The 25334-nt window shown below is 39.7% G+C and overlaps 3 protein-coding genes across 3 annotated transcripts in view; 2 read left to right on the top strand and 1 right to left on the bottom strand.

Annotated features, from left to right (window-relative positions):
- Positions 1-2437, top strand: part of npr2 (natriuretic peptide receptor 2) — a 68472-nt gene extending 66035 nt beyond the window's left edge. The window contains exons 22-23 of the mRNA XM_022744441.1: positions 884-975; positions 1872-2437. Coding sequence (XP_022600162.1) covers positions 884-975; positions 1872-1934 — 155 coding nt within the window. The 3' untranslated portion in view covers positions 1935-2437. The remainder of the gene's footprint in view (positions 1-883; positions 976-1871) is intronic.
- Positions 2438-4281: 1844 nt separating this feature from the next.
- spag8 (sperm associated antigen 8) lies at positions 4282-11540 on the bottom strand. Its single transcript, XM_022744398.1, has 6 exons — positions 11388-11540; positions 9623-9782; positions 9319-9364; positions 8147-8261; positions 7405-7467; positions 4282-7047 (listed from the first exon to the last, which is right to left on the bottom strand). The coding sequence occupies exons 1-6, from the start codon at positions 11454-11456 to the stop codon at positions 6940-6942; spliced, it is 561 nt and encodes a 186-aa protein (XP_022600119.1). The 5' UTR covers positions 11457-11540; the 3' UTR covers positions 4282-6939.
- Positions 11541-23355: 11815 nt separating this feature from the next.
- LOC111221233 (pro-MCH-like) lies at positions 23356-23763 on the top strand. The gene has a single exon (XM_022744606.1). The coding sequence runs from the start codon at positions 23356-23358 to the stop codon at positions 23761-23763; it is 408 nt and encodes a 135-aa protein (XP_022600327.1).
- The last annotated feature ends 1571 nt before the right edge of the window (positions 23764-25334 follow it).

Genomic DNA, 25334 nt, shown 5'->3' with positions numbered 1-25334 from the left:
AGAGAAACCAAATCCTGCCAGGTTGGATGGGGGGCCAGGTGGGCGGGGCTTAGGGCGTAGCTGAGAGCGGTGCCTGCTTTGTTGTGACATCACAAAATTCCAGAAGTTCCGACAGCTGGTTTTAAGGCTCAGTATCTGAATACAGGCTGTGTGCATTTCCCTGTGGACTGAGCGCTTTGATACTTTCACAGTATTAATATAGAACCTAGACCTGCTTTATAATCATCTCCCTTTATACTATATGAGACCTTTAAGGGAGAAGATTAGTTGTTGGCAAGGTAACAACTAATGAGGGTCGAAATGAACAGCAAATCATCATTTTATTCTCCTTATGTTGAGGTAACCATAAACGAGTATCTGCTGCTGTGGTTGGATGAAACATGGTTTCTAAGCTGAATATAAGACGTATTGAGCTGCTGAGTCTAATACTTTCTACACTGGCGTGTCTGTTCTTAACTGGCAGTGACAGGAACTAGTGTTATGAAACTGTGGTTGGATATTTTGCGAATGGATCATCAGATGTATTGATTAACTACTGAGTCGCTTCCTGTATTGTGCCTCCACTGGTAAATAATTGATAGCACTTACAGCTAAGGGCCCTTAGCCAGCGATAAACTGTGCAGCCTGAAGCTTCACAGGCAGGAATCACATCTCATATCTCTGCACTGTGTGCATTAATTGGACAAAACAATACAGATTTTCATCACCGTTTGCATTTCAGCTGTTGGCGTCTGTCGGGAGCGAACACATCAGCTCGTCTCACTCCTCAGTTTCCTCACCTGCTTTCTGTCCTGAGGCCTGAGATAGAGGCGGTGTGGTGGTAAAAATCAAATACTGTTAGAGTTGTCATGTGTCATTGACGTGCTCTTCATGTGTTTTGCAGCCTTGAAAATCCACGTATCATCAGCCACCAAAGAAGTTCTGGATGAGTTTGGATACTTCGACCTCCAGTTACGAGGAGATGTGGAAATGAAGGTGAGAACTGTTCCTTTGCTGTTTCAAAATAAATGCTATTATGCAAACCAAAGCTCACGTTTCGTCACACTACAAAAAACATCAGTATGAACAAGTCATTCAGATTCAGATTTGATGGCAGAAAATAATTTAATTATTGTTGTGTTGTTCAGAAATTTCAGAATTAGGCACCAGAGAGAATTATATATGATTTTAAAACATTCCTTCAACAAGTTGATTTCTATTGGTACTACATCAAATAAAAGCTTATCTTTCAATTCAATTCAATTTTTTTTGTATTGTGCCAAATCATAACATATATTATCTTAAGGCACTTGCAACAACGGGGAGCAAAAACTCCCTTTAACAGGAAGAAACCTCCAACAGAACCAGACTCGGGGTGGGCGGCCGTCTGGGGGAGGGGTTATGGGATCATATGCTACTTATACAGACTAAACTATTAATCGATTCATTAAAATAATATTCCTCAGACTGATCAGTGATGAAAATAATCATTAGTTGCAGTCCGATTATCTGTGGCTACCACTGAGGACACAGGTTATGTCCTCAGTATGGTTTCTGTGTATTTGGAGTGTCATGTTCTACTATTACAGACATTACACACGTGATATCTAATCACTTAAAGGACCGTTTTAGCATTCAACAGAGATACACGATTTTCCCTTGACAACAGTGATAAGCTGTTAACATTCTCAAGTATGATATGGTTAATTCTGCTCTGCTCATGTATGAAGCTTCATCTGTGGAGAAAGGTGGAGGTGTAAGCTGAGCAGCAGTAACCATCAGGGTCACCCTTAAAGAAGGGCAACCTAATAGAGGATGTCGCCCCCACCTGCCACCCACCCCCACTTCATCTCCATTGATGAGCCTATTGATTTCTGTGTTTTTTTTTGCAGGGCAAAGGCAAAATGAGAACGTACTGGCTTCTTGGGGAGAAGACTGATGTGTATGTTATCTGAGAGGCGTGCAGATAATGTGCAGCAGCAGCAGAAGCTCCGGTGGCCGAGCCACTTCTTTATTTGTTCTAGAATAAGTCCTTATTGGTGATTTCCGTGCAGAGGAAAAGTGACCGACACCATGTGACATAAACGGAGGGAATTCCAGGTATATTTATTACCTGCATACTGTAACTGCAAAAAAAGAAGAAAAAAAAAAGAAAAAGAAAATGTTAAAGTTGTTTTTGTATGAAGAACCTTTCTGTCCTGAGAGTGAGTACTTTTCACTGAAAAATTCTTATTTTTTGTGCTTTCTATATTAAGATTTGTATAATGTGTTTGGAAGTCAATGATGTATTAATATTTCCTTGAAACATCCATTGAAGTTTGGAGGCACAGCTACAATCAATGTCACTGCAGGGGTTCACCAACCGTGTTACACAGTACAAAATAATATGTATATATGTATATCCAAGATACTGTAAGATATTTTGTTCAATAAACTGAGTAAAATACTCTTTTTTCCATTTATGGAGCAGGCAGTATTTTTATACTTTTGCTTTAGTTGTCGGAATGTGGTTAGTTATTGATATTTGCTTCCACACAGGGTGTAACATGAGAAACGAGCTCTAATGAGTCTATTCTGTTTAGGATTTAAAGTCCCCATCACTCTGTTCATGTTAACTCTGTGTATCTGGGCCATCTCCTCCTGACAACACACAAGAATTTATAAAAGACCTTGTGCTCAGACCCCACCACCACATTTAAAAGGCAGGAGTGTGACAGCCCGTTCAGCAGAGGGGCGGTCTGTAAGTGTAACCTTTTGGGAACGTCTGTTGAAATTCAGCTGCACCTTGAAGACTTTATTTTTTATTTTTATCCTCTATTAAATATGAGGTCCAAGTCATAACAATTAGTTCAGGTTTATCCAACATATATTAGCCTTATCACTTTACATTTTACGATGCTGCCAGGATTATTATATTATTATTATAATTTAGTATATAAATTGTGCCTTAGAAAAACAGAGCATCAACTATCTGCAGCCTAATTAAGCTGCAAGCAGTTGTGCACTGATAAGGGAAAAGCGAGTTGGTAGCAGACAGCTGTGTGTTTGTTGTAATGACATCACTGCTCATTAGATGCTCATTATCAGTGTATGGAACGGGGGCATGGGCACTGTTTGTGTCTGTGTGTGTGGTTGTGCGTTTTCATCTCTGCCGGAGAACATCTTCCCCTCCTGCACAGCTGTAATTACCGCCCACATCCTCACAGTGACACACGGCCGGCGCCCGTTAGAGGCACAGCAGCGGAGTGAAGGTCTCCGCTGAGCCTCTCGCTGACCTGCTAACTTCTCTCAACTGACTGGGCTGTCTGTCTGTCATCGTGTCATGTGTTATTCTCTGCCTTTTCATTCAGCCCAGACCTTGAAGTACAAAGCCTCCAGGCATACTGACTGCAAAAATAATTTTCAAAATCATTAAATAAAATAAATATTTCCAACTGTTTGATGATTTCATGACTCTTGAACCAGCACCAGACTAAAACACAGTACTTTCATCTTCATTAGACTGTAGTGGAGGAGGCGAATAGGAGGTTTTCTTTCATGTATTTTTTGTACGTATTGATCCTGATTTATTCATTGTTGTATTTTTTGTATTCATCACTTGTGCAATTACCTTCTGTAACTCTACTTAACTCTAACCTAACTCTTTCCATTGCATTCAAGTCATAGAGTGAAGCATCACTTCTCCTGAAAGATAAGTCTCTGGCAAAAACAAGGTCACAAGACGCAGTTCTGAAGGTATTTCCAGAAGATTCTTAAAACCATCTGCCGCTCAATAAAGAAAATATTTTGACTAGTTTGAGAAGTTGCAACTCTGTTCTATATCTTAATATTCCAATCCAAACAAAGATGGAAGACATACATTAAATGTTTCTTTGAAGAGCAGCAGTAGAAAAATATAAATGCATGATTGTGTATGAAAATATCAAACAATGAACAGTAACATTAATATTGACAAATATAATTTAACATTTTGATTTTGATTTATGAAGTACAAACTAAGGATGAACATTTGTCTGCCCGCCATCTTTGTTTGGATTAGGAAATAGAGTTACAACAGATTTTATTTTATTCATTTATTTTTTCTGCAGATGATTAGAAGAGTCTTGAGGATTGTGGAAAAAACTGAATTCAGCTGTAAATGTAGTTAATCCTGGATTTTCAACAATCACAGGGTTTATTATTTTTCAGAAAATCAGATGCCCTTAAAATCTTGCTGATTTTTTACCCCCCCCCCAAAAAAAAACTCTCAAACATGACACAGACACACACAGAGAGACACAACTGAAATGAAAGAAACAGAACTAAAATGAAAATTGCTGTATTGCATTTCACTTGAAATGTTAAGTACAAATTTGCTCAAAAGCCCTGTATTTCAGAGGCAAATTGGTTTTCCTGTATCATCCCATGAGATAATGAAATGTTTGGAGAGAAAAGCTGCATAAATATATGCTAAAATTACTTGTCGCCATAGCTACCGCCTACTAATCCCTGCTGAAAGCTCAGAGAGGATCAGCGGCGCCTGGAATTGTCCTCTGATTGACAGAACATATATGTGAATCTGTAGCATACACTGTGTGATTCTCAACAATGTATTGTGTTTCACATCTGCATACTGTGGGCCTGTGAAAACACGTCTTTGTAAAGGTGGAGACGCACTCTCTGTGCAATTCTCTGAGTCCCGATAGCTTTTCTTGTTATTTTGTTCAAGGACAATAGAGAGGTATTTGCCTGGCGTAGGAGGTAAGTGTGCCTTTTTGTTGCATTGTTTGATTGCAATAATTAGAGGTTGCAAAAGGCAACAGTGAAATGGTTAAAAAAAAAAAGATGAATGGAGCCTGTAAACAAAGCAGGCACAGGCAACAATAGTGCAGCTACCCAGAGTACATTTGCTGTCACAAAATCAAACTTTCAACACGAGATGACGGTTCAGACTGCTCATTCCGTTAGTCAGGTTGCACCATTAAAGCTTAAAGTGAAATTTCGAGTTTTCTGACATAGGGTTGTGTAAGGTACTTATCTATTCAATAGTCAGTGTATTATCTCCAGTAGTAGAGGTCTGCACCCTCCCAGTTTGGAGAAGCAGGCAGGAGAGCACAGAAGCTGAGTGATGTGCTGCTGTGGACAGGTACAGCAGAAACAAAATTATTTTTTTACCACCTAAAAAAACTATTAGTAGAAGTGTACACTATATTTTGAATATTTCCACTGCTTTATCTTGCCATCAATCTGCCCTTTACAACTAAAACAGCTGATCTGCATAGTAATACGGTGAGCAGAGCAAGTGTACTTATGCGTAGGAATATGGAAGCTCAGCTCAGCAGAAAACGTATTTCTGTTTGACGGCAAGATAAAGCAGTGAAAATATTCAAAGTGAAGTGTGCACTTATATTGGGTTTTTAGGTGGGCAATTTTAAGTCCCCGTCACCAGTAGTACACCACTCAGCTTCTACACCAGTGCTCCTGCCTGCTTCTTCAAACTGAGCGGGCACAGACCTGAATCTACTGCAGGTAATACACTGACTATGGATTGATACCTCATACAGCCTCCATGTCAAATAACCAAAACTATCACTTTAAGGAACATTTTAGGAATATCTACTAAACCTCTGTTGCAGGGCCAGTCTGTTGTAAAGGTGGCTGTCTTTTAGAATCAATGCAGTTTAAAGTAATGGGAGAAGTTACACTACTTATGGGCCATGTTGTGGTATTCTGAGAAATCTAAGTTCGTAGTTCTTAAATGCAAATATTACCAGTTTCTATGAGATTCCAGTCATGCTATAACATTTAATTATTGCTGCGCATTTCATTAAGGTTATCACTGCTGTCCTTCTTTCACTCACTCTAAGCTGGTCATGGGATCTGTTTGTGTAGGTTGGTCCAGTCAGCTGCACAACAGTTACACCTAGAAGTCAGTATGTGTAAACATAGGTTGCATGACGCGACCTGTTTTAAACTAGTGATGCATGAATACGTTTGAGCTTAAGAACAGCTGCTGCATCTGTCTGCTGATGTTGAGACACTAATAGTGACAGGTTCTTATCAGAGACTGTGTATAAAGTGTACGTAAAAACTTTTTCTTATCAAGAAAGAAACAATAAATACTACATTTCTAGTTCAGCAATGTTGTATACAAATAATTCCAGTCTTTCTACTCTACTAATCCAATCTGTTTCTAAATGTTAAAAGCATTTATGGTACATTATTATGTTTATGTGTATATATGTACTGGATATGATGTGGTTAATAGATCCACAAGTAGCAGCAGCAAACTGTAAGTTTGGCGGAACAGAAAAAGCACATATAACACCTACAGAGATTTAAACTTCAGCAACATAATGATGAGAAGAAAAAGGAGATGAAGACGACAGAGGAAGGCAAACAGGACATTAAACATTGAACATTAAAAAAAAAAACACAGCAACAAGACTAGAAGAGAGAAGGAGGAGCAGTGCAGCTACATCTCTGCAACCTTTTAGTCATGGTTTACTAGATGCAATCTGTACTGTGTCACTGTGCTTTGGGTGAATGTTGACCAGAATTACACACAGTGCTTACAAACACAACACATGGTGATTCTTTGGAAGGCAAAAGTTTCTCAGCAAATCAGTTCAACAGAAACCTGTTGGTGCGTTTGATTGAGGTAAGAGCTCGCTTGTTTTGCAGGTTTAAAGTCCATATGTCAGTAATCTGCTGGCTGTGGTTTGACCTATTGATTTATGTGTTTTTCCAGGCATGTAACTTTCTCGCTAAACAGTCGTCCCATTTTTAATAAACATTTATACATAAATGATGCCTTTCCAATGACTTTGCTGTTCTCCACTACAGAACATCATGTGACAATGGCAGCTAATCTTCAGATGTGTCACCATCATTGAGGATAACAATAACCTTTAAAGTGGATTACCACTTTATTATAAACTGGTAATGAAGTGTTGTAACGTGATGCTCTGACGTACTATGTCAGTCGTCGAGTGGGGGCTCAATTTCATCCAGCCGCTCACTGATAGGTGTGCTGAACAGCGCAGACTTCCTGAAAGGTGCTTTCAGGGTCTGTACGGGCGTCACACCCTGTGCCACAAAACAACACAAGAATAATGTTAAACCATGATCAATCAGCTCCTGAATCTTACTGTACATGCTGTGTGTTCAGTCGGTGAGTGAAGGACTGAGGAATATGGCACTAAGTAATAACAGAGCAGAGAGGGAATCAAGGGCAAAGAGCCTTGAATACAAAAAATCTCCAGCAGACTCAGATAATAAGACACAAACAGTACAGTACAGCAGCAGAGACAAAATAACTTTATGCCATGGAATAAATAACTTAAAAGGAAGAAAAACTATTTAACATGTTTTTAAGTAGTAACAAAAACAAAAACATAATGACAACAGCAAACACTGTCCAAAAAAAGGAACAATATAACAAACCTGCACCAGCTGGTAGTTTTCACTCCAAAATGTAACCGCCTGGTCAGTTTTATAATCATGAGCCTGAAAATGTGACAAGAAGAACACATGGGTCTGAAAGAAAAGCTAATCACCACATTTAAAAAGCTGGAACCAGCAACTATTGGGTCTTTTTACTTAAAAACGACCCACAGTTGACTGAACCAGTTGATTACCAGTTTCCTTATCCAGGGTAACAAATGTCAAGCTTAATGAAGCCTTGTAGCTCAAATAGAACCAGGGTAAGCGGAAGTTGCTTTGTGAAACAGACCTCTGGTATTGTTACTGACACAACTACAATCTCAGTGTTGTTAGTTAGTCCTCTGCTTTTGCCATCAGAAAGGTCTGTGGAAAAAAACAACTGTTCATCTCAGAACTTAACACAGTGTTGACATTAAGGAAACTAACAGACATATAGAATCAACAATCAGTGATGGCAACATTATAATATGGATTCGAGCCAAGTGGAAAGAATGGCTGCTCACACTGCAACTAAAGTCTATTTTAGTCTTTTGGTGTCAGATTTTATCCCCATTTAAAATAGGCTACTAATTTGAAACAGAACAGGACTGAAGTAGAATTATAGGCACTTAACCAACCACATTAACCAACATTTTTTTTGATTCGACAGAGGAGGGTTGATGTCATCAGTATTGATGAACATGCTTAGTTACACACATAGAGTATACAGTATACTGTAGACAGCACATACACATACACATACCTGTGTTGTGCCAGGGGTAAGAGGCACAAATCCCTCAACACAGAAATCCCTGTGGGTGGTGGAGCAGAAGTCAGTTTTGGGCGTCAGTGGGTTCAGTTGAGCGTGAACCTTGTCACTGTGAAAACAAGAAGATATCCGCCTCTATCAGTATTTGTCTGAGCGCTTCAGAACCAATCAGTAGCCCAGGTCTGGTTCCCTCTTCATGGTCCAGTATATTTACGTATGATAAGTGTTTGATATGATGAATGATTAGGTAAATAAACATATAATGAAATGTTTTCTGTTCCCATTCTTGCCTGAATGCAGCATAACACGAGAGAAAACAAGTGACCTGTCATGTTTCAACAGAAATGGTAAAGATATAAATTGTCAACATACAACAGGTGCAAGAACACTATCAATAGAGACAGGCAGATAGCACTCGTCATACACAATCTGTACACACGCAGACCTGAGACCAGGTATAATCAGTGCAAACAATTGTGCCGGTGAACCACTGTGTGTGTAAGAAACAAATCATCCTTACACTTAATATCATTCACTGGTCGTCATGTGCATTGGAGTAAAATTGTGTCCGTCAAAAGAGACTGATGTGATATTTAAACCATGAAAAACAAAACCCTTCCACTCTACAAACCTCTCATCTGGCTGACTCTGGTAATTCATTTGTTCAAAATGTGCATTGTGTTTAACATTACAACCGATCAGCCTAGAAAAACCCAGTCCTTTGCTGGAAAAGAACCCGGCATGAATCAAGCGGCGTTGGTGTGTACTTATAAAGTCCAGGAAATTTAGTGTATGGCTTGAGGCTGAGTGATGAGACACTGTCTACTACTGGAGAAACAGATTTCATCGAAGACATGATGGTTTGTATTCTTTATGAGCAGTTAACTTGTGTGGGATGTTAATAACCACATCTGTGGGGATAGACTCTATAAACCCCATTAGGATGACTGGCCTCCACGTAAAATAACATCATAAAATCTGATTTAAAAGGTATTACAGCTGTGATTGAACGGTAAAACAAACCCAGACGTATAAATATTACATCACTTTGCTCCGCTATGTTCCCCTCAAGACATGGTCAGGCAGTGTTCTCCGTTTCCATAAACAAACCACTTTCAACAGTAATTTATTTAGCATCAAAAAGACTTGTTTCATAGTTGATTTACCTTATCATCTGGGCGATATGTTTTTCCAAAAGCTCGCCTCTGATGCCTTAACCATGGAAATATAAAAGAAGAGATGATCTGAGCATGCATAGCAAATCATCTGAAAAAGATTTATTGAATGGTAAAATACAAAACAGAAACCAAATATAAAAAAGGTCACAATAGCTTCAGTGTGTATGTGAATGCTGTGCAGACACCTCCACTTGAATAAAGTCTTTTCAGCTCTTATGAAATACATTTCTAGTCCATACAGGGGTTATGAAATAGTTTTTCTCTGAGGGCGGTGATTGACAAAGACACATACCCTTAAGCCTCACCCCTGGACCCTTTGGAAGGACATAAGCTGCTTTCAGTGTGGTGACAGTCTCCATTTTAGACTCCTGATCCATTGTGAGAATCCCTCTGTGCCCATGTCTCTGGATTTGTGTCTTTGTCTCCTCGTTGTCGAGAGCCGCAACAGCCCTCTGGATAAATGGACAGGCAGTGTTTACATGAAAAGATACAAACATGTTACAGTCTAAAGCAATGCAAATAACACTGTCTTTGTTAAGCCTACAGTGTTCAGTTGTAGGCTTCAATTAAAGACACTGTCTCTTGCTTTGATTTAATGCATAACATCTTGTTTGTGTTTCATGGTATTTATAATTCATTTTATTGTAGTTTTATACACATACCCACATTTTTTCTGGGTTTGTGTGTTTTATTTAAGAATAGAGCTGAAAAGATTTGTCATTTTGTTTGTTTTTTGTAAGGAAAATAACAAAAAATGCTTGTAACAGCCTCTCGAATGCAAAGATTTCCCGCTTTTCTTTGTCTTTGTTTTGTTTTTGTTTTTTTAAATCTCAAGAGGTGGTATCTGGTATCTGGTATGCTATCCGGGAACTTTTCTGCATATTTAGGACATCTGTGTTTTAGATATTCTGTGTATATGTACCTAATGATAGGTAGACTGAATACCTTTTATGAGCATGTGTCACCTTTAGTAGCCTGACACTATAACTGAGTTGTCAAGGTAATGCAGCAGACAAAGACGTCTCACAGCCATTATGACATAACAAGAAAAAAGGAAAAATGAAAGTACGCACAGAATCACTATATGACAGACAACTAAAACAAACTACAAACTACATGTGCAACTCTATGATAGTAAGAGCAATAGTCTGGTGCAAGGATGAACACACAAAAGAAAGAGTGATAGTGGAACTGTGGTTATTGGTATGCCACTAAGTGTACTCTATGTGACCCTACATATTGAATCATCCTTCTTGGAAACAGCTAACAAAATACAGTAGGTGACTATGGTTGAAATAAAAAGAAAAAAACAAAACAAAAAAAATCACAACTGTAGCATTAGACCTTTTACACGCTATCTGACTTGTCAAACACAGGTGTAACTCGTAACATCAGTCATGAGTGAATTGGAGGCATCAGTGCACTGCATGCTGGCACCTGCACACCTGCGCTTTTTGTACCATGACAAGTAACTGTCTGCTTTGAAAATGGTCTACATTTCGACTTGTCATAGCAGGAAAAGCAATTAATGATGGCTCAGTTCCATTAAGTGTCCCAGTCAGCCACGCCAGAGAGCCTGCATGGACCCTGGAACCAGCTCACCCTCATAGAAAGCAATCATTTCTAATAGTATCAGTTATTGTACACCAGTGCTTGTCCTGCAGTGACATGTCAAGATGTCTGCTTTGAAAAAGGTCTTCACACGATAACTTAAAATGTGCTCAGGGATCACCACTGCCATCAGGCTATAACACCTCAGCCAAATCTATCTATCCATCTATCTATCTATCTATCTATCTATCTATCTATCTATCTATCTATCTATCTATCTATAACGCTAGGTATATGAAGTTAGCAAATGTCTCTTCAACTTTCTACTGTTGAAAAAAACTGGTGTTGTAGTGTTAGCCACTAATACAACTAATACAAAGTTATAAATTACTGTTATAGTTAGTTTTGTATGTTTAACGTTAGCCCACGCTTTATACCCAGTCCTGAGTGAGGTCTGACTGCTAGCTAACTGTAGCGAGGTTTTACATCGCACTAACCACACTCACCTCTTCTGTCCAGTTATGCAACAGACATTTTCCAACTTTACTTTCACCAGTGTCTCTCTGTTCCGTCATTGTAGCAAATGAACTACTAAACTGGAAAACTGAACAACTGTTACTGTTACTTGATATCCTCCGTCCTCTGAATGAAGCGGTAGTCTCTCACTTAGCAACAGGACTCTGTTTACGGAAGTGTCGCCATGACAACTGCATTTTCTTTTGCTGAGACAGAACAGGGAGAAACTAGTGCATACACAATCAACACTTGTAAACTAGGGTTAAAAATAAAGTACGATAAAAAAAATAAAAAAATCCTCTGGCCTCTGAATGAGGTGACAAGTCTCTCACTTAGCAACAGGACTCTGTTGACGGAAGTGTCGCCATTACAACAGCAGCTTTTTTTTCTGCTAAAACAGACTGTAGAAAGAACCCAGAGCATACACAAAAAGGCTAACACTTGTAAAGTAAAGTTAGTAGCAGAGGAGAATGAGTCCCATTTCTTTAAACATTGGAAATTTACACCTCAACATAAAACCTAACAAAAAACTATTTGAGGAAGATAACTAAAGTGCAAAACCCAAATATTTTGTCTCCTCTACTACACAAATATTTTGTCAAAACTTTCAGACTATATATATATATATATATACAGTATATATATATAAACCATATATATATAAAATATAATATAATAGAGAAACCCAACAGTTCCCACAATGAGCAGCACTTGGCAACAGCAAGGAGGAAAAACTCCCTTTTAACAGGAAGAAACCTCCAACAGAACCGGACTCAGGGTGGGAAGCCATGTAGTTGCAGTATTTATATAATATTCCTTTTCTTTTGAATTATGACACTGGTATTTTTTTCTCCCTACATTTGGAGTTATGTTATTTTTCTGTGATGTATGCAATGCATAATATGACACCAAAATGCAAAGTCTTTTACCTTAATTGTATGGTCTGCTTTTAATAATTCCAAAATAATACAAAGCACATATATTACTGGCTTTTCATCAGTATGATTCTGGACAATTAAAATAATCTCTTATCTGAACCTGTCAAAGTAACTGGCCATATGGGGAATACAGTCACAATTATAAAAGAGTTAAAAGGTTTCTTCTGAACTAAGGGTGAAGGGATGAATAATCTTCCTCACATTCTTTTGGGTGAGCAGAGAAGCACATCCTCTGGTCTCCAGGAGACAGCTGTGGGTAAAAGCATTGTCCCCTGAGATGCAATTAAAGTGAACAAAGATGGTACTCCAGTCATTTGATCACCTGGTAAAATGTCTTTACATCCAGCCATTGTCTGATCCATCCAATCATCACCCATTGTTACATCATCAGAGTTATTCAAAGTGAAAAAAAAAGCCTAAATATGAACAGCAAAACAGTTACAGTTACAGTCATTTGTATAGTTGCACTCAATATTTAGTATCCATGCAGTTAAGAGATTTGGAATACATTTATATCTTTTTAAAAAATTGTTGTATTTTAAAATTAAAAATACAATAAAAAAAAGATACAATCCCACCCCTGTCTTCCCAACTAAAGTTCCATAGTTAATTTACATGACAGCTGAGCCAATTCTGTTCACTTATGAAAACCATGAGATTGTGATTGGAAGCCCCCCCAAAAAAAGCTTGTAAGTGGACTTTGAGTTTAGATTATTGCTGTTACCGAGGTCAAGAATTAACTTACATGCTCAAGAAATATACTTTTTGCCAGAATATTTACTTGAATCTTTATTTGAAATTTTTATGCAAGAGTTGTTGAGTATTTTTTACATCTTTTCTTCTTAAAGCTTTAACAGTTTACACATTTATACTGAGCCCCAAAACAGCCATTATGCCATAATGTCATAATGCCATAATGCGTAGTTTTTAAAATCATGGGAGATCACTGCTTTATTATAACATGTAAAACTAATTAGGCTATGATGTGAGAATATGTTTTTCTAGGATTCTTCAACAAATTCACTTGGCAGTATTGGAGTATTGTTCTTTGTTTTCCTTTCACCTACAATCTGCAAAGTCTAAAGTAGAACCTGAATGTAAGGTGTTACATTGTGACTGTGTCAGTGCTGCAGCTCTCTCTCAGATGGTGAATGTAATTTGCTGCCAAACCAAGCAACAACATCATCATTTGGGGGGAAAACTCAATTTGAGAATTTAGTTATTTGCTCAGTAACCTTGTTGAATGACTTGTCCATTGAGAATCGCACACCATTTATTCATATCAATGCAAACCTTGCTACATTTAACACTCGGTGCTTGTTACCGTGGATATGAGACACAGAAACAAACCACTGAGTCTGTTGCTGAGAAACAGCAGAGGAGTTTTCACTGTCAAAGCGTCTGGAACAGTCTACCACCTCAGCATGAAGCACAGTCAGAAATCTAATCAATGTTTTATAGATGCTAGACTGTCAAACTGTGCCCTGTCATGCCATGCAAACTAATGGGTGTCCACCCATTATTTTATAGTGATCTGTGATTATGTTGGCTGTAAATGCCACATGTTCTGTAGTATGTGCTGCAATAAACAAGCAATGTGATGTTGACGTTATGTCAGTGGTGGGCTGAGACAGTCACCAAGAATACTACCAACCTCTCTGGATGGAAAAGCTGTTTTCTAGTTGTATATTTTCAATTTTCACAAGGACACAATAAACCAAAGAAATGGCAAGGAAAGACAGAAAGGTGCAAAAAGAAAAGGATTTCTCACACTAACTCCCACATTCCACCATCTCCACACACATTCATAAATAAAAACCAGATGTACTACCACACAAAAGCTGTGTGTCTTAATCAACAAGTGTCTACAGCCTCTCTAGTGCCTCTTTGACACTGTACATACTCATGATGACCATGCTAACCTGCTGAGGATCAGCAGTAATGTTCACCATCCTAATTCACCATGTTACTCTAAACAAAAAGTATACCTGAGGCTGATGGGAATGCCGTTCTTTGTTTGGTCATAAATGAAAGTAAAATTGTGATGTGTGAATTTCTCACGTGACTTTACATCATGTAGAGAATCATTTTACAAGTGGAAGTGAAAACTTTACATTAAGCAGGCACATGTGATTTTCAGATATTTGACATGATGAAATGTAAGATTTTACACATGAAATCAGAATCAGCTATATTGACAAGTATAGGTTTTCACATACGAGGAATCTGTTTTGGTGTTTTGGTGCCTAACAATAAACATAGTAAGAAAAAATATACAGCATGTAAAGATAGATAAAGCAAAAGCAAGTATTGCAAGTCAGGTAGATAAATATACATTTTTTCAATAAATGATTTACAATAAAAATACTACAAATATGTACAATATGTAATATGGATGGAGGAATGTGCAATAGTTTAAAGTGTCACATGTTAAGTCTATTTCAAATATTAAGCATTCGATTTAACAATCACAGCTATGTGAACCTGTGTGGGTGTGGTTTGATTTTGTTTGATTGACAGTGGCTCTTAAATAACAAAGTAGCAACTGTCATCTGATTCTGTGTCATAAAGCTCTCCTTCATTCACCCATAGTGCACTAGATAGTAAATATGGAGTGACTTCAGACACAGCCTGTTTTTGGTTGTTATATTGTTAAATTCTGATTGGTGCGTGGAAATAGCTGACATCACCCTTTACCAAAAGATCCACACCCACTTCAAACCAGACAGAGGCGCTCAGACAAAAACATAAATACAGTAATCAGGCGATATAATCAGTATTTTCCTAACTTTGTGTTCATAAATGATTCCATCACTTAGAGTAAAAAACTGATTAAGAAATTAGGTTTGAGGTCTTTGCAATATTAGTACATGCATTAGAAAATGCCGTTCTCCAAAAATAGCTCAAGATTTATTCCCAGTGCAAATGTGTGTAAGGAGGTTTTCAAGCAAAGCATCTGTAAAGCTCAAATTCCTGAAACATGGAGCAACATTCCCCCGCCCAGCCTCACCACCGTGGCTTATGTGTGGTCAGTGAGGCGAGTGTGAGCTGGACGGGGATCAGATTCTCCAAAACCCATCCATGTAGTTCATTTTACCGTCCGAGTTCCTCACTCCCTCTGTCTCTTAACCAACACTCAGAGTGCCGAAGTTGCTATTTTTGTAACGCATTGTGATTACATGTTGACTGACCATCTCCATGACTACCAGTATCTCTGCAGATATACTGATGAGATATGAATGTGACGGGCTGTTTTTTTTCTTGGAAACCTTGCGTTCATGTCTTGCAGCTGAGATGGACGCCCACTTTGGAGATGTCACTTGTTTGTGGGAATTTCTTGTTCTGTGTTTTAGTCAAATCACTGTGACAGGAAGCACCAGATCTAAGATCAGCTTTCATCTCTTGTCTTTCATCTTCCCCTGCAGTCACATCCTGACCCCCAGACCATAAATACCAACACTCTCTGCCATTATCAGTGTGAGCTTCAAATGACTAAAAGTAGTGATTGGCTCTCATCTTAGGGCTCTTGGAGGTGTGTTTGGAGTTGTGCTGAGTGCCATCATTATTATCTTCAGTATACCCATAGACAAGACATGGTCACTTTAAAAGTCCAGAGTGAATTCTTGAAAGTCCAGTTTGAGCACAAACATGATACCAGTGGTATAATGGTGTCTTGATTGGTGGGTAGACTGTGGCTTTAAGAGCTGTCTCCAGCGGTGGAAAGCAAAGCCAAAGTTGACTTTTGTTTTGCCTCGATTTCAAACGCTACTTAAATTAGCATGCTAACCAGCTAGCTCTGGCCTGGTTGGCCCATCTTGTCACTTTCCGAAACTGAGTTACTGAAGCGTCCAGTCTATTACCCTGAAAAAAGTAGCGTTGCTCAGACGGCAACGGCGGCTTACGCTCTTGGCGACTGACCATCACCACCACACTCTCCCGGGCCAGAAACTAGACGAAACAGGAGGTAAAAAATGTGCATTCAAAAGTTTTACTCCTGCAAAAGTAATCAAGTAAACCCTAACCCAAACGAGTTCACACAATGCTGATTAAGACTATCAGCGCCAGGTAAATCTAATCTAAAAATACTTGAGTTTTAAATCTGGTGTCTGAGTCGACGTTACATCGCTGACACACCGGTATCAGAAATGACCTCTTTGCCAGGGCTGAAGAGGGGAGCAAATCGTAGGAATAGGCTGCAGCAACTATGGCAGAGCCTATGACGGAAAAACCCAGGAAGAGTCCAAGAAGTTTCTGACACTCCAAATGAAAAAAGGAAGGATTACTAGAAAGGGACTGATCAAGAGGGCAAACAAAGATTATCATTGGTGTATCTTGCTAAGGTTTAAATTGTAGGGTTCTATCCGGTGTATTTGTCAAAAATGTGTCCTTATTTACATGACACTATATTTTGAAGATATACAGTCTGTTTTATATATACATAAGGAAATGAGGTAGTGAAGGAAGAAGAAAACAATAAAGGAAGGAAAGAGATGGTGTTTACTCTTGACAAATGTAAAATCTTAACCTGCTGGTATAGCTCTCACATAAATGTGTAGAAGTGATGTAAAACACACAATATTTCCCTCTGAAATGTTGCAAGGTATAAGTATTAAGTCTCCCAAATACTCAAGTAAAGATAAGTTAAACATAAGTTGCAGAAGTTGAGTACAAGAAGTGGAGTTTTTTTTCCGCCCCTACCTTGGTGTAAAAGCAGAACTTTCTAGTTGCTTATTTCAGAAGATCCAGTGAATTTCCAGCAGAACTTCCTGCCCCTGTAAAGGAAGTCCCCTGTGCATGTTGCAGTGCAGAAATCCTTAACTTGTCTGTGAGCGAATGAAAACAGATTTCAATTGGTCAGACCTCAGAATGGGCTGGCAGTGCGCACCGTGTAGGAATTTCAACGAGATAATTCAATTTGTGCCTGTTAATACATTCACCGCTGTTAGATCTGTCTCCTGTATTTACCTAGCTGGAATAACACTTGTGCCTGCGTCGTGCAGCCCACCGCTCAGTATCATAATAAAGAGAAGCGGCGCTGTGTGCCGAAGGTGCTGCTGTTATGTGAGAGCCACTGTCTTCCTTCAGCACACAGTTGGGTCTTTTTACGCTCCCTTCAAACTCCTGGGCCGAGGCTTTGTGCTTTGGTTGGCGCCCATCAGTGTAGTCAGCTGGTCGACACATCTTCGCCTCTTGCTTTTAGAAATCCCCTTCTCCTTCTCGTTCTTCTTCTTCGTCTTGAGGAGGTGTCCACCGTCTGTGCAGGCGGCTGCTCCTTCACACCTGATGGGAAACATGGAAAATGTTTCCTGCTTCTGCTTCTCTGTTTTCCAGGAAAGTAAGGAAAATGATTTTTATTATCATACAGTATATGGAACAGCATGTCAAAGAACATGCAGTGGTTTGCATCTCCTCTTCTTTAACTGATATTTAAAAGCTGGATTTTGGCTGGAAAATGTTGGCAAAATATGCAAAAATGTCAGTTCTGCAATGGCCACATGGCATACCAGTGTAGTCTGATAACCTCAAAGAAAACACAAGTCAGCTCTGACTCTGACTTATCTCCTTATTTTATTAGGAAGTAGAGTCACGCAGCTGTGGGATTAGAGTCAATTGTTCACTCAAGTCGAAATATATTTAACGTGAGCTGATGTCTTTGCCTCAGTTTGCATTGCCCAGAGTGAATTTGCTTCATAGCCTATCGTGTTCTTGCATTGACATTATATACAATCATCGCAGCTCTAAAACCGTGTGACTCTTTCAGAATGACCTGGTTTCCTGAATCAATATAACACAAACACACAACCATTATAATCTTTCATGTCTTTGAACACATGCATTAAACATTCACAACGCTGGCGAGAAAAGTTAGTGAAACCTTTGGATTTAATAACTGGTCCAACCTCTTTGGCTTCTATAACCTCAAACCAGCTCTTCCAGTAGCTGCTGATCAGACCTGCTCAGTGTTCAGGGGGATCAGACATTTTCTCAGGATGTCTGGTGAGAGCGGCTCTCTTTAAGTCATTCCACGCCATCTCTACTGGATCTAGTTTCTGGGCTCTGACAAGGGCCGCTCTAAAAGGCAGCTTTTTTTTTTTTGTTTGAAATCATTCTGTAGTAGATTTACTTTGATGTTTCTGCATCATCCAACTTCTACTGAGCTTCAGCTGGCGACAGCCACCCTGACATTATCCTGTAAGATTTAATTTTCCCCTCGACGATGGCGATCTGTCCAGGCCCACAGGCAGCAAAGCAGACCCAACTCATGATGCTCCCTCCGCCCTCCTTTGCCATCAGGATGAGGTTTTCACGTTGGTATGCACCGTCCTTTCTGCACCATACATAGTGCTGCATGTTCTTCCCAAACAATTCAACCTTAGTTTCATCAGTCCATAAAACATTTTCCCAGTGGTGTTGAGGAGTGTCAAGCTGCTTTTTGGCAAACTTCAGGCACGCAGTGATGTTTCTCTTGGAGAGCAACGCCTTCCTCCATAATGTCCTGCCATGGACATCATGCTTCATGAGACCATCTTGTTTGTATATTAGTCGCCCTAAAAAGTGCTATCATGTTCTTTATGTTGCTTTTCTCTCTTGAGGAAGTAATTCTTCACAGTGTAAATAGACAAACTGAGTGCAGGTCATGGAACAGGGAATGTATGACAAAGTGTTCTGAATATTTTCAAGATGAGAGATTATGTGCTAAAAAAGAAAAACCTGAAACACCTTTATTTTACAGATCCATATGGTTTTTATCAAAGAGAGGGACATTCTCTTTTGCACGATTAACACCTCCTGCATAGGGAGAGCTCCACCCGTCCGATCAATTATACATATGAATATCTGACATCAAGGAATGAAAGATAAGATTTAAACAAAACCGTCTGTCTCCAGAAAACCACACAGGGCCTTTCAGACAGTAATAAAAACAGGGTGTAGATAATTCTCAAATGCCAGACTTTTTTAGAAACCACAGACATGGTTTTCAATAAGAAATGGTCCACAGAACTTCCCATCTGAGCTGCCCAGCTGCACATTACCAGTTCTAAAATAACCTTAACAATTTAATGACACCAAATTATAAGTCTAGCCATCAAAGTTTTGTAATGTGCTGCATATCACATCATTTAAATCTCAAATCCTCTTTTAAAGTACTGTGTTCAGCAGTGTTAAAGGCACTGTATGTAAGAATTTGAAGCAATTTACATGTATAAACTGCTTTTTTATTACCAATGTGTGAATGCATTGTAACGTAACGTAAAAAAAAAATTAGACGTTCTCGGCTGCCTGTAACAGGATTTCTATGGAAAGGATTCAAGATGAATTTTTCAGGCAAATCCAGTGGATGTGACGTTTATGCTCATTCCCAAGTGCCTTGCCTCAAAGTCTGAGGCCAACGTTACTCATCCCACTGCTGTCATCTTTATAACTGACGTAAGTTCAACCCATTGTCAGACCCATTCAGTTCTGTAACGTTACTTGACAATATAAAAGGTCTATTACACAGAGATATTAAAGTAGCGAAATGAGAGTTGTGAATGAAACTATCATGTCAATACTGAAGTCAGTCTTATAATATTCTGTCTGGTTCACTAACCGTTAGCGTCGTGTGACCATATTTGCAAACACCCAAACTGGGACTGGTAAGTGTAGGCTACCACACATTCATGCACATGTATGCGCATATGTACGCGTACGAGCAGAACATTTCAACATGCATGTTCTGAACGCATCATTTTATGTTGCCGGTACCTAATAGAGCTAACCGTTAGCATGCTGACAGGATTTGTTGCCTATGACTCACACATTGATTGACATACAGACGGATCAGCGTCAAATTCAGACACATTGTGCATTGTTTGTTTTTATATTGGGTTAGGTAATAATGACTGAAAACAATTAAAACATAAACACTGAAAACAATAGGGCCTGTAATATTATATTATTTTAAATGTGGTGAGAACCGGGACAGTTCGGTGTTTTACTGATATTTGTCACCCAGCTTGAAACTGTGACAATCCTGGATAAACTGAGATGTCTGGTCAGCGTTATAATCCAGATAATTTGACAGCTGACATTGCTAAGTCTGTCTGTAAAAGCTACATAAACAATGCTTGATAAAAACTAGCTAAGTAGTAATGCCATCACATTATATAAATGCAGTTACTGCATCATGCAAGGGTCACAAAATAGTGTGAAGTTCTTTTTATGCCAGGAATATATTTCTACTGTTAAGAACTACAAGCAACACAGACAGTTTAAAAAAAATTATTAAAACTGCTAAAACAGCAAGTAAAATATCTAATAAATATATTTATTTAGAAAAAATAGAAAATAGTTATTGTTCTTAAGGGGGGGGGGGGTGTCTTACTCGAGTTTATCTCTGGTTGTGATGTTGTGTAGGAGTATGAATCAACCTATGCACCACACCCCCCCACGGCTCAGAACTGGCGGACAGAACTGTGTGCTTGCTGTTTGCGGACAGGTGAGTGGGGGGTCGGAACAAAAGAGAAGAAAAGCAGTCATTGCAGGATTGCAGAATGAGGACGGGACAATTCCACACACACTCCATCGGCGGACAGGTGGTGCAGCCTTGGAGGTGGATGGAGTAGGCTGTAGGGCAGGCTCTAGCTCCTTGGTGACCTCCGCTACCCTGAATACATTTAGTTATCATTAAACCTGAACAAAGAGAAAACTCTGGCAAGCGTAGGCAGAGTTAACTACTAGTTAACAGAGAGACATTTAAAGATCTGGAGAGCAGTGGCAGCCAGATTGCACCAGCGTTCACTCAACCAGCGGCCTCAGTTGTTAATTAAGTCCTCCTCTCCAAAAACTGTCCCTATTACATGCCATAAAGCCACAGTCCCTGAACCCTTCCACTCTCTTTTAGACCAAAAGGCATCACCAAAAAGGCCAGCAATCTCATATATACTTATCCACTGCCCAGGGTTTTTGGTCGTCTGTCATTTAGCTACTTCAGGCTTCTGAAAAAGGTTCTGTTGAGGGGCTGCATTTTATGGCTGCGGTGGGGCGGTAGTGAACTCATGATTATGCCAAGATCTTTTGACAGATTAACAGCCTCTAAAGTTTAAAGTGAGTGGTGCCCATCAAGTATGAAGATGTGTGGATCATTCTTTCTGGAATTTACCTTCTTCGCAAAGTGGGTGAGCGACTCCACAAATAGGCCGCTGTCGATCCGACCAGAATCGAAAACTTCCCACAGATTCAAGAGGTCATCAGGATTTCGATCATTCCCTTTCTCTGGAAGATAAGCATCGGAGGAACAAATAGCCCTGTAGCATTCATAGTGCACACAGCAGTAACATTATATCCTCTTCAGGGCTGGTCATCCTCCCAACTTGTAGAACCTCTTTCGTTGCCACCGCAGACTGGGGTGTCAGGATGCTTTGGACTCCTGTCTCATCCATGTTCCACAGCTTGGTTGTACATATGTTGTTCTGCTTCTAAAGCATGTTTTCATAAACACCAAAGAATTCACCCACTACCTACTGCTTGTGCAAGGCTGGTGGCCTGTGGGATGTGGAGGAGGTCATAGGTCAGTTTCTGTACATCCCATGATGTTAGTCCAAGGAGAGCTCTCTCCGTATTTTGGATGTGACATACCAGATCATTTCCAAACTTTGCAGTGAAGGCAGATATTTCCCCCAGATGAATATGGCCTGGCCTCTTCACTAGAGTTTTCGGTGTTATGCCAAATTTCCGAGACACTGATTTCAGCAATGCGCCATCTTTGATGCATTGAAGTGCATCTTCAAGAGTGTGTGTGTCCTCTTGTAGAGCCTCATCTATCATGCAAGAAAAAATTGCAAATCTTTTTCTCATTGACTTTAAATACCCCACTATGCATGCGCACGCACACACACACACACACACACACACACACACACACACACACACACACACACACACACAGTCTATTATGGTCAAACCATAATACCAGAGTAACTTTAGTTACCTCATCTATCAACATGATGCCGGACAATCATATTCACTCTCGTGTGTGTCACCTTACTGTTTTACCTTACTGGATTTTCTGAATGTTACACATTGGACCTTTAAATCTAAGAAACTTTTCAGCACTAATTAGATTATTATTTGCAGCGTCTGCTCCAAAGATCTAAAAGATCTAGATCTACCCAAAAAAACTGTTTTTCTGGAACAGCAGATGACATGAAATCATCCAAATCACAAAGAAAAACTTTTTTGTCAACATGTTTATCCGACTCAAATGTCACCTGCATAAATTACATGAACTAATTTAATATGGATTCTATGCAGGGACAGGTGTGCACAGCTCCTGTAGCACCCATCTGGCGGCTGTAATTAGGCAGGATTGTGATTACGCTGCAGATTAAGTCATCTTGCACCACAAGGCCATGGGAGCAGATCCACTATATTCTCCTCAATGAAACGTTTACTTACTTCATCATCTTCGTCAACTTCCTCTTTGACACGTCGATGAGGAGTTGCTGCCACAAACACACACTTCAGGATTCATTTGTTTCTTTTCTTTTGCAATAATCCAAGGTTAAATCCCTGATTGAACATCGCTGCAACAATGCTGCGACAGGACAGCTTTCATCAAGGTGTATCTGACACCACAAAGAGCTTCACGGGTGGGTAATCCATCTTTGTTGTTTTAAAGGGCACCAGTGTTGGATTAATGTTTTTCTTGGTGTCACCTGTTCAAAGAATTCCCACTGTTTCATCATCAAGAGCGCAATATCAGCCACCACACTGGAGATGATTTTAATTAACTTTCCGGCAAAACAACACACTTGAACACTGTAAGAGCTCTACCCAACTGCCTTTTAATGCTATTAGCTAATTTCCTGAACACAACAGGAGAAGCTATGATGAAAAATGACAGCGTGGCCTATCCAGTGTGTCCGAGATGGTATAAAAGACCACGATACGATCCCAGGATCAGAACAGCGAAGGAATAGCTCTGGGAAGCAATTCACCCACAACCCCAACGCCTCATACCTCTGAGAAGACCTTCACCATGAGACAGTCACTCGTGTCCGTCATCTTCGCCGCAGCACTCTTATTCAAGTGCTATGCACTGTCAGGAGCATTACCCATGGCCAAGACTGAAGATGCCTCCTTGGAGCAGGATAGTTTTGCCTCGCTGCTGAGTGACGAGGCGACGGAAACCAGCCTCAGCGATGCAGACATGGCCACTGCGGGGAAAACCAGAGGGCCGAGGGTGATCGTCATCGCCGATCCGAGCCTGTGGAGGGACCTGCGGGTGCTGCACAATGGAATTCCCCTCTACAAGCGGAGAGCTGACTCCAACGGACAGGTCGCCGAGAACAACAACGCCGGCCAGGACCAGACCATCCCCATCCTGAGGAGGGACAACATGAGGTGCATGGTGGGACGAGTGTACCGGCCATGCTGGGAAGTCTAGGACAGTTTACAGCTCACACTGAGTTGTAATATAATCCAAAATCCTGTGTATCTATATTTGAATTATTGCATATCTGAGAATAAAAAATCATTTAATTCTGCCTTATGTCCTGTGCGTGCTTGACGTCTCTTTTGAGATTGTTGAGATTGTGTTTGAGTTCTACTTTCAGACATGTTCATAAATGATGGCACAGAAGTACAGTGACTTCATTATGGGGCTATAGAGGTGTTGGTAGGTTTATGGTTGAACTTTGAACAGAGCTAGACACTAAGGATTGCACCTACACGTTTCTAGGGTTGTTTTTTTTGACTTCACTACATTTCTATCTCATTACTTTGAAGCAGGGAGTGTGTGAGGTAGTTATTCATAGTCAGCGCATCAGTATATTCGAGAAGCAGCCAGGAGCAACGGCACAGAAGCTGAGTGATGAGCTGCTGTGGATGGGGCCATGCACTAGTTTTAGCCACTTTAAAAAATGCCCACAGAAAAGAAGCCAATATCACTTGAAGTGTAGCTTTTCACAGCTTTATCTTACTTTATCTTTACCTTTATGTAACCCTAACCCTAACCCTTTCCTTTGGAACTATATCTTTCCAACCGTTGACCTACCGTATTACTACGCCCAATCACTTTTCATTCTACAGGTTCTACAAGTAAATCACTGCTTCAGTAGGTTGTTTCAGAGTCATTAGTTTCTCTAAATGCACTGTGGAACAATACAACAATGCATTGACATAAAAAATTATCCTTTGAATACTATTTAAAAAATGTGGTACTCCTTTACATTATCTCAAGTTTTAAAAAAAAAGGGCTGAACAACTTTCACTTGTATTGGAGGAATATTTGACCAGGAGTATCTATACTTTGTGGAGTTGTGTACTTTGTCCACCTGTGCCAGTGTCAGCTCTTTACTTAAAGCGCAGACATTGAGAATGGTATCGATCATCTCATCTGACTCTTGGAAATGAAGCATATTTCCCAAAATATTGAACTTGTTCCTTCACACTCAAAACCAGACACTAGTGAATGGTAGACACAGGAAAGGTGGGTGGAAAACATCAAGTAAAATGATTTGATCTTTTCTTCTTCAAAACTTTGTGACACAAGGAAAATTGGTCATTGAAAATGCTTGTAAATGTCTTTCCTGCAGTAGCTCTTGAAGTAGCAGCAGTAGTTCCTGCAGAGTAGGATGTAAGCTGTCGATGGGCCTCTTCTGGATGTACTGTAGATCTGATTCAACAAAAACATATGTGACATCTGAGAATTGAGGTGTGTGTTGTCATAATACCAGCGCATTAAGCTATAAGTGATTTCCTGAGCTTGGCAGATGTGTCCTGAACCACAGAGTCGGGATTTAACAGAAATTACCCTTTCCATCAATCAGGATGGGAATTGAGCTTCCTGATGTTTGATATAAAATCAATTACAGATGGTTTGGGTCATTATAGCTGCTATGGCTCATGCTTTGCCAAATGCAAAGATAATGAAGATCCACAGACCAAACACACACTCTCACTTTAATGAAATCTGGTGAAAAATTCTTGCGTAACATCTCATTCTTCATCCGCCTT

This window comes from Seriola dumerili, unplaced genomic scaffold, assembly GCF_002260705.1.
Source record: "Seriola dumerili isolate Sdu_G_001 unplaced genomic scaffold, Sdu_1.0 BDQW01000081.1, whole genome shotgun sequence".
Lineage (NCBI taxonomy): Eukaryota > Metazoa > Chordata > Actinopteri > Carangiformes > Carangidae > Seriola > Seriola dumerili.
Note: the sequence above shows the minus strand (reverse complement) of the source record. Positions and strands in the feature narration are given on the sequence as shown.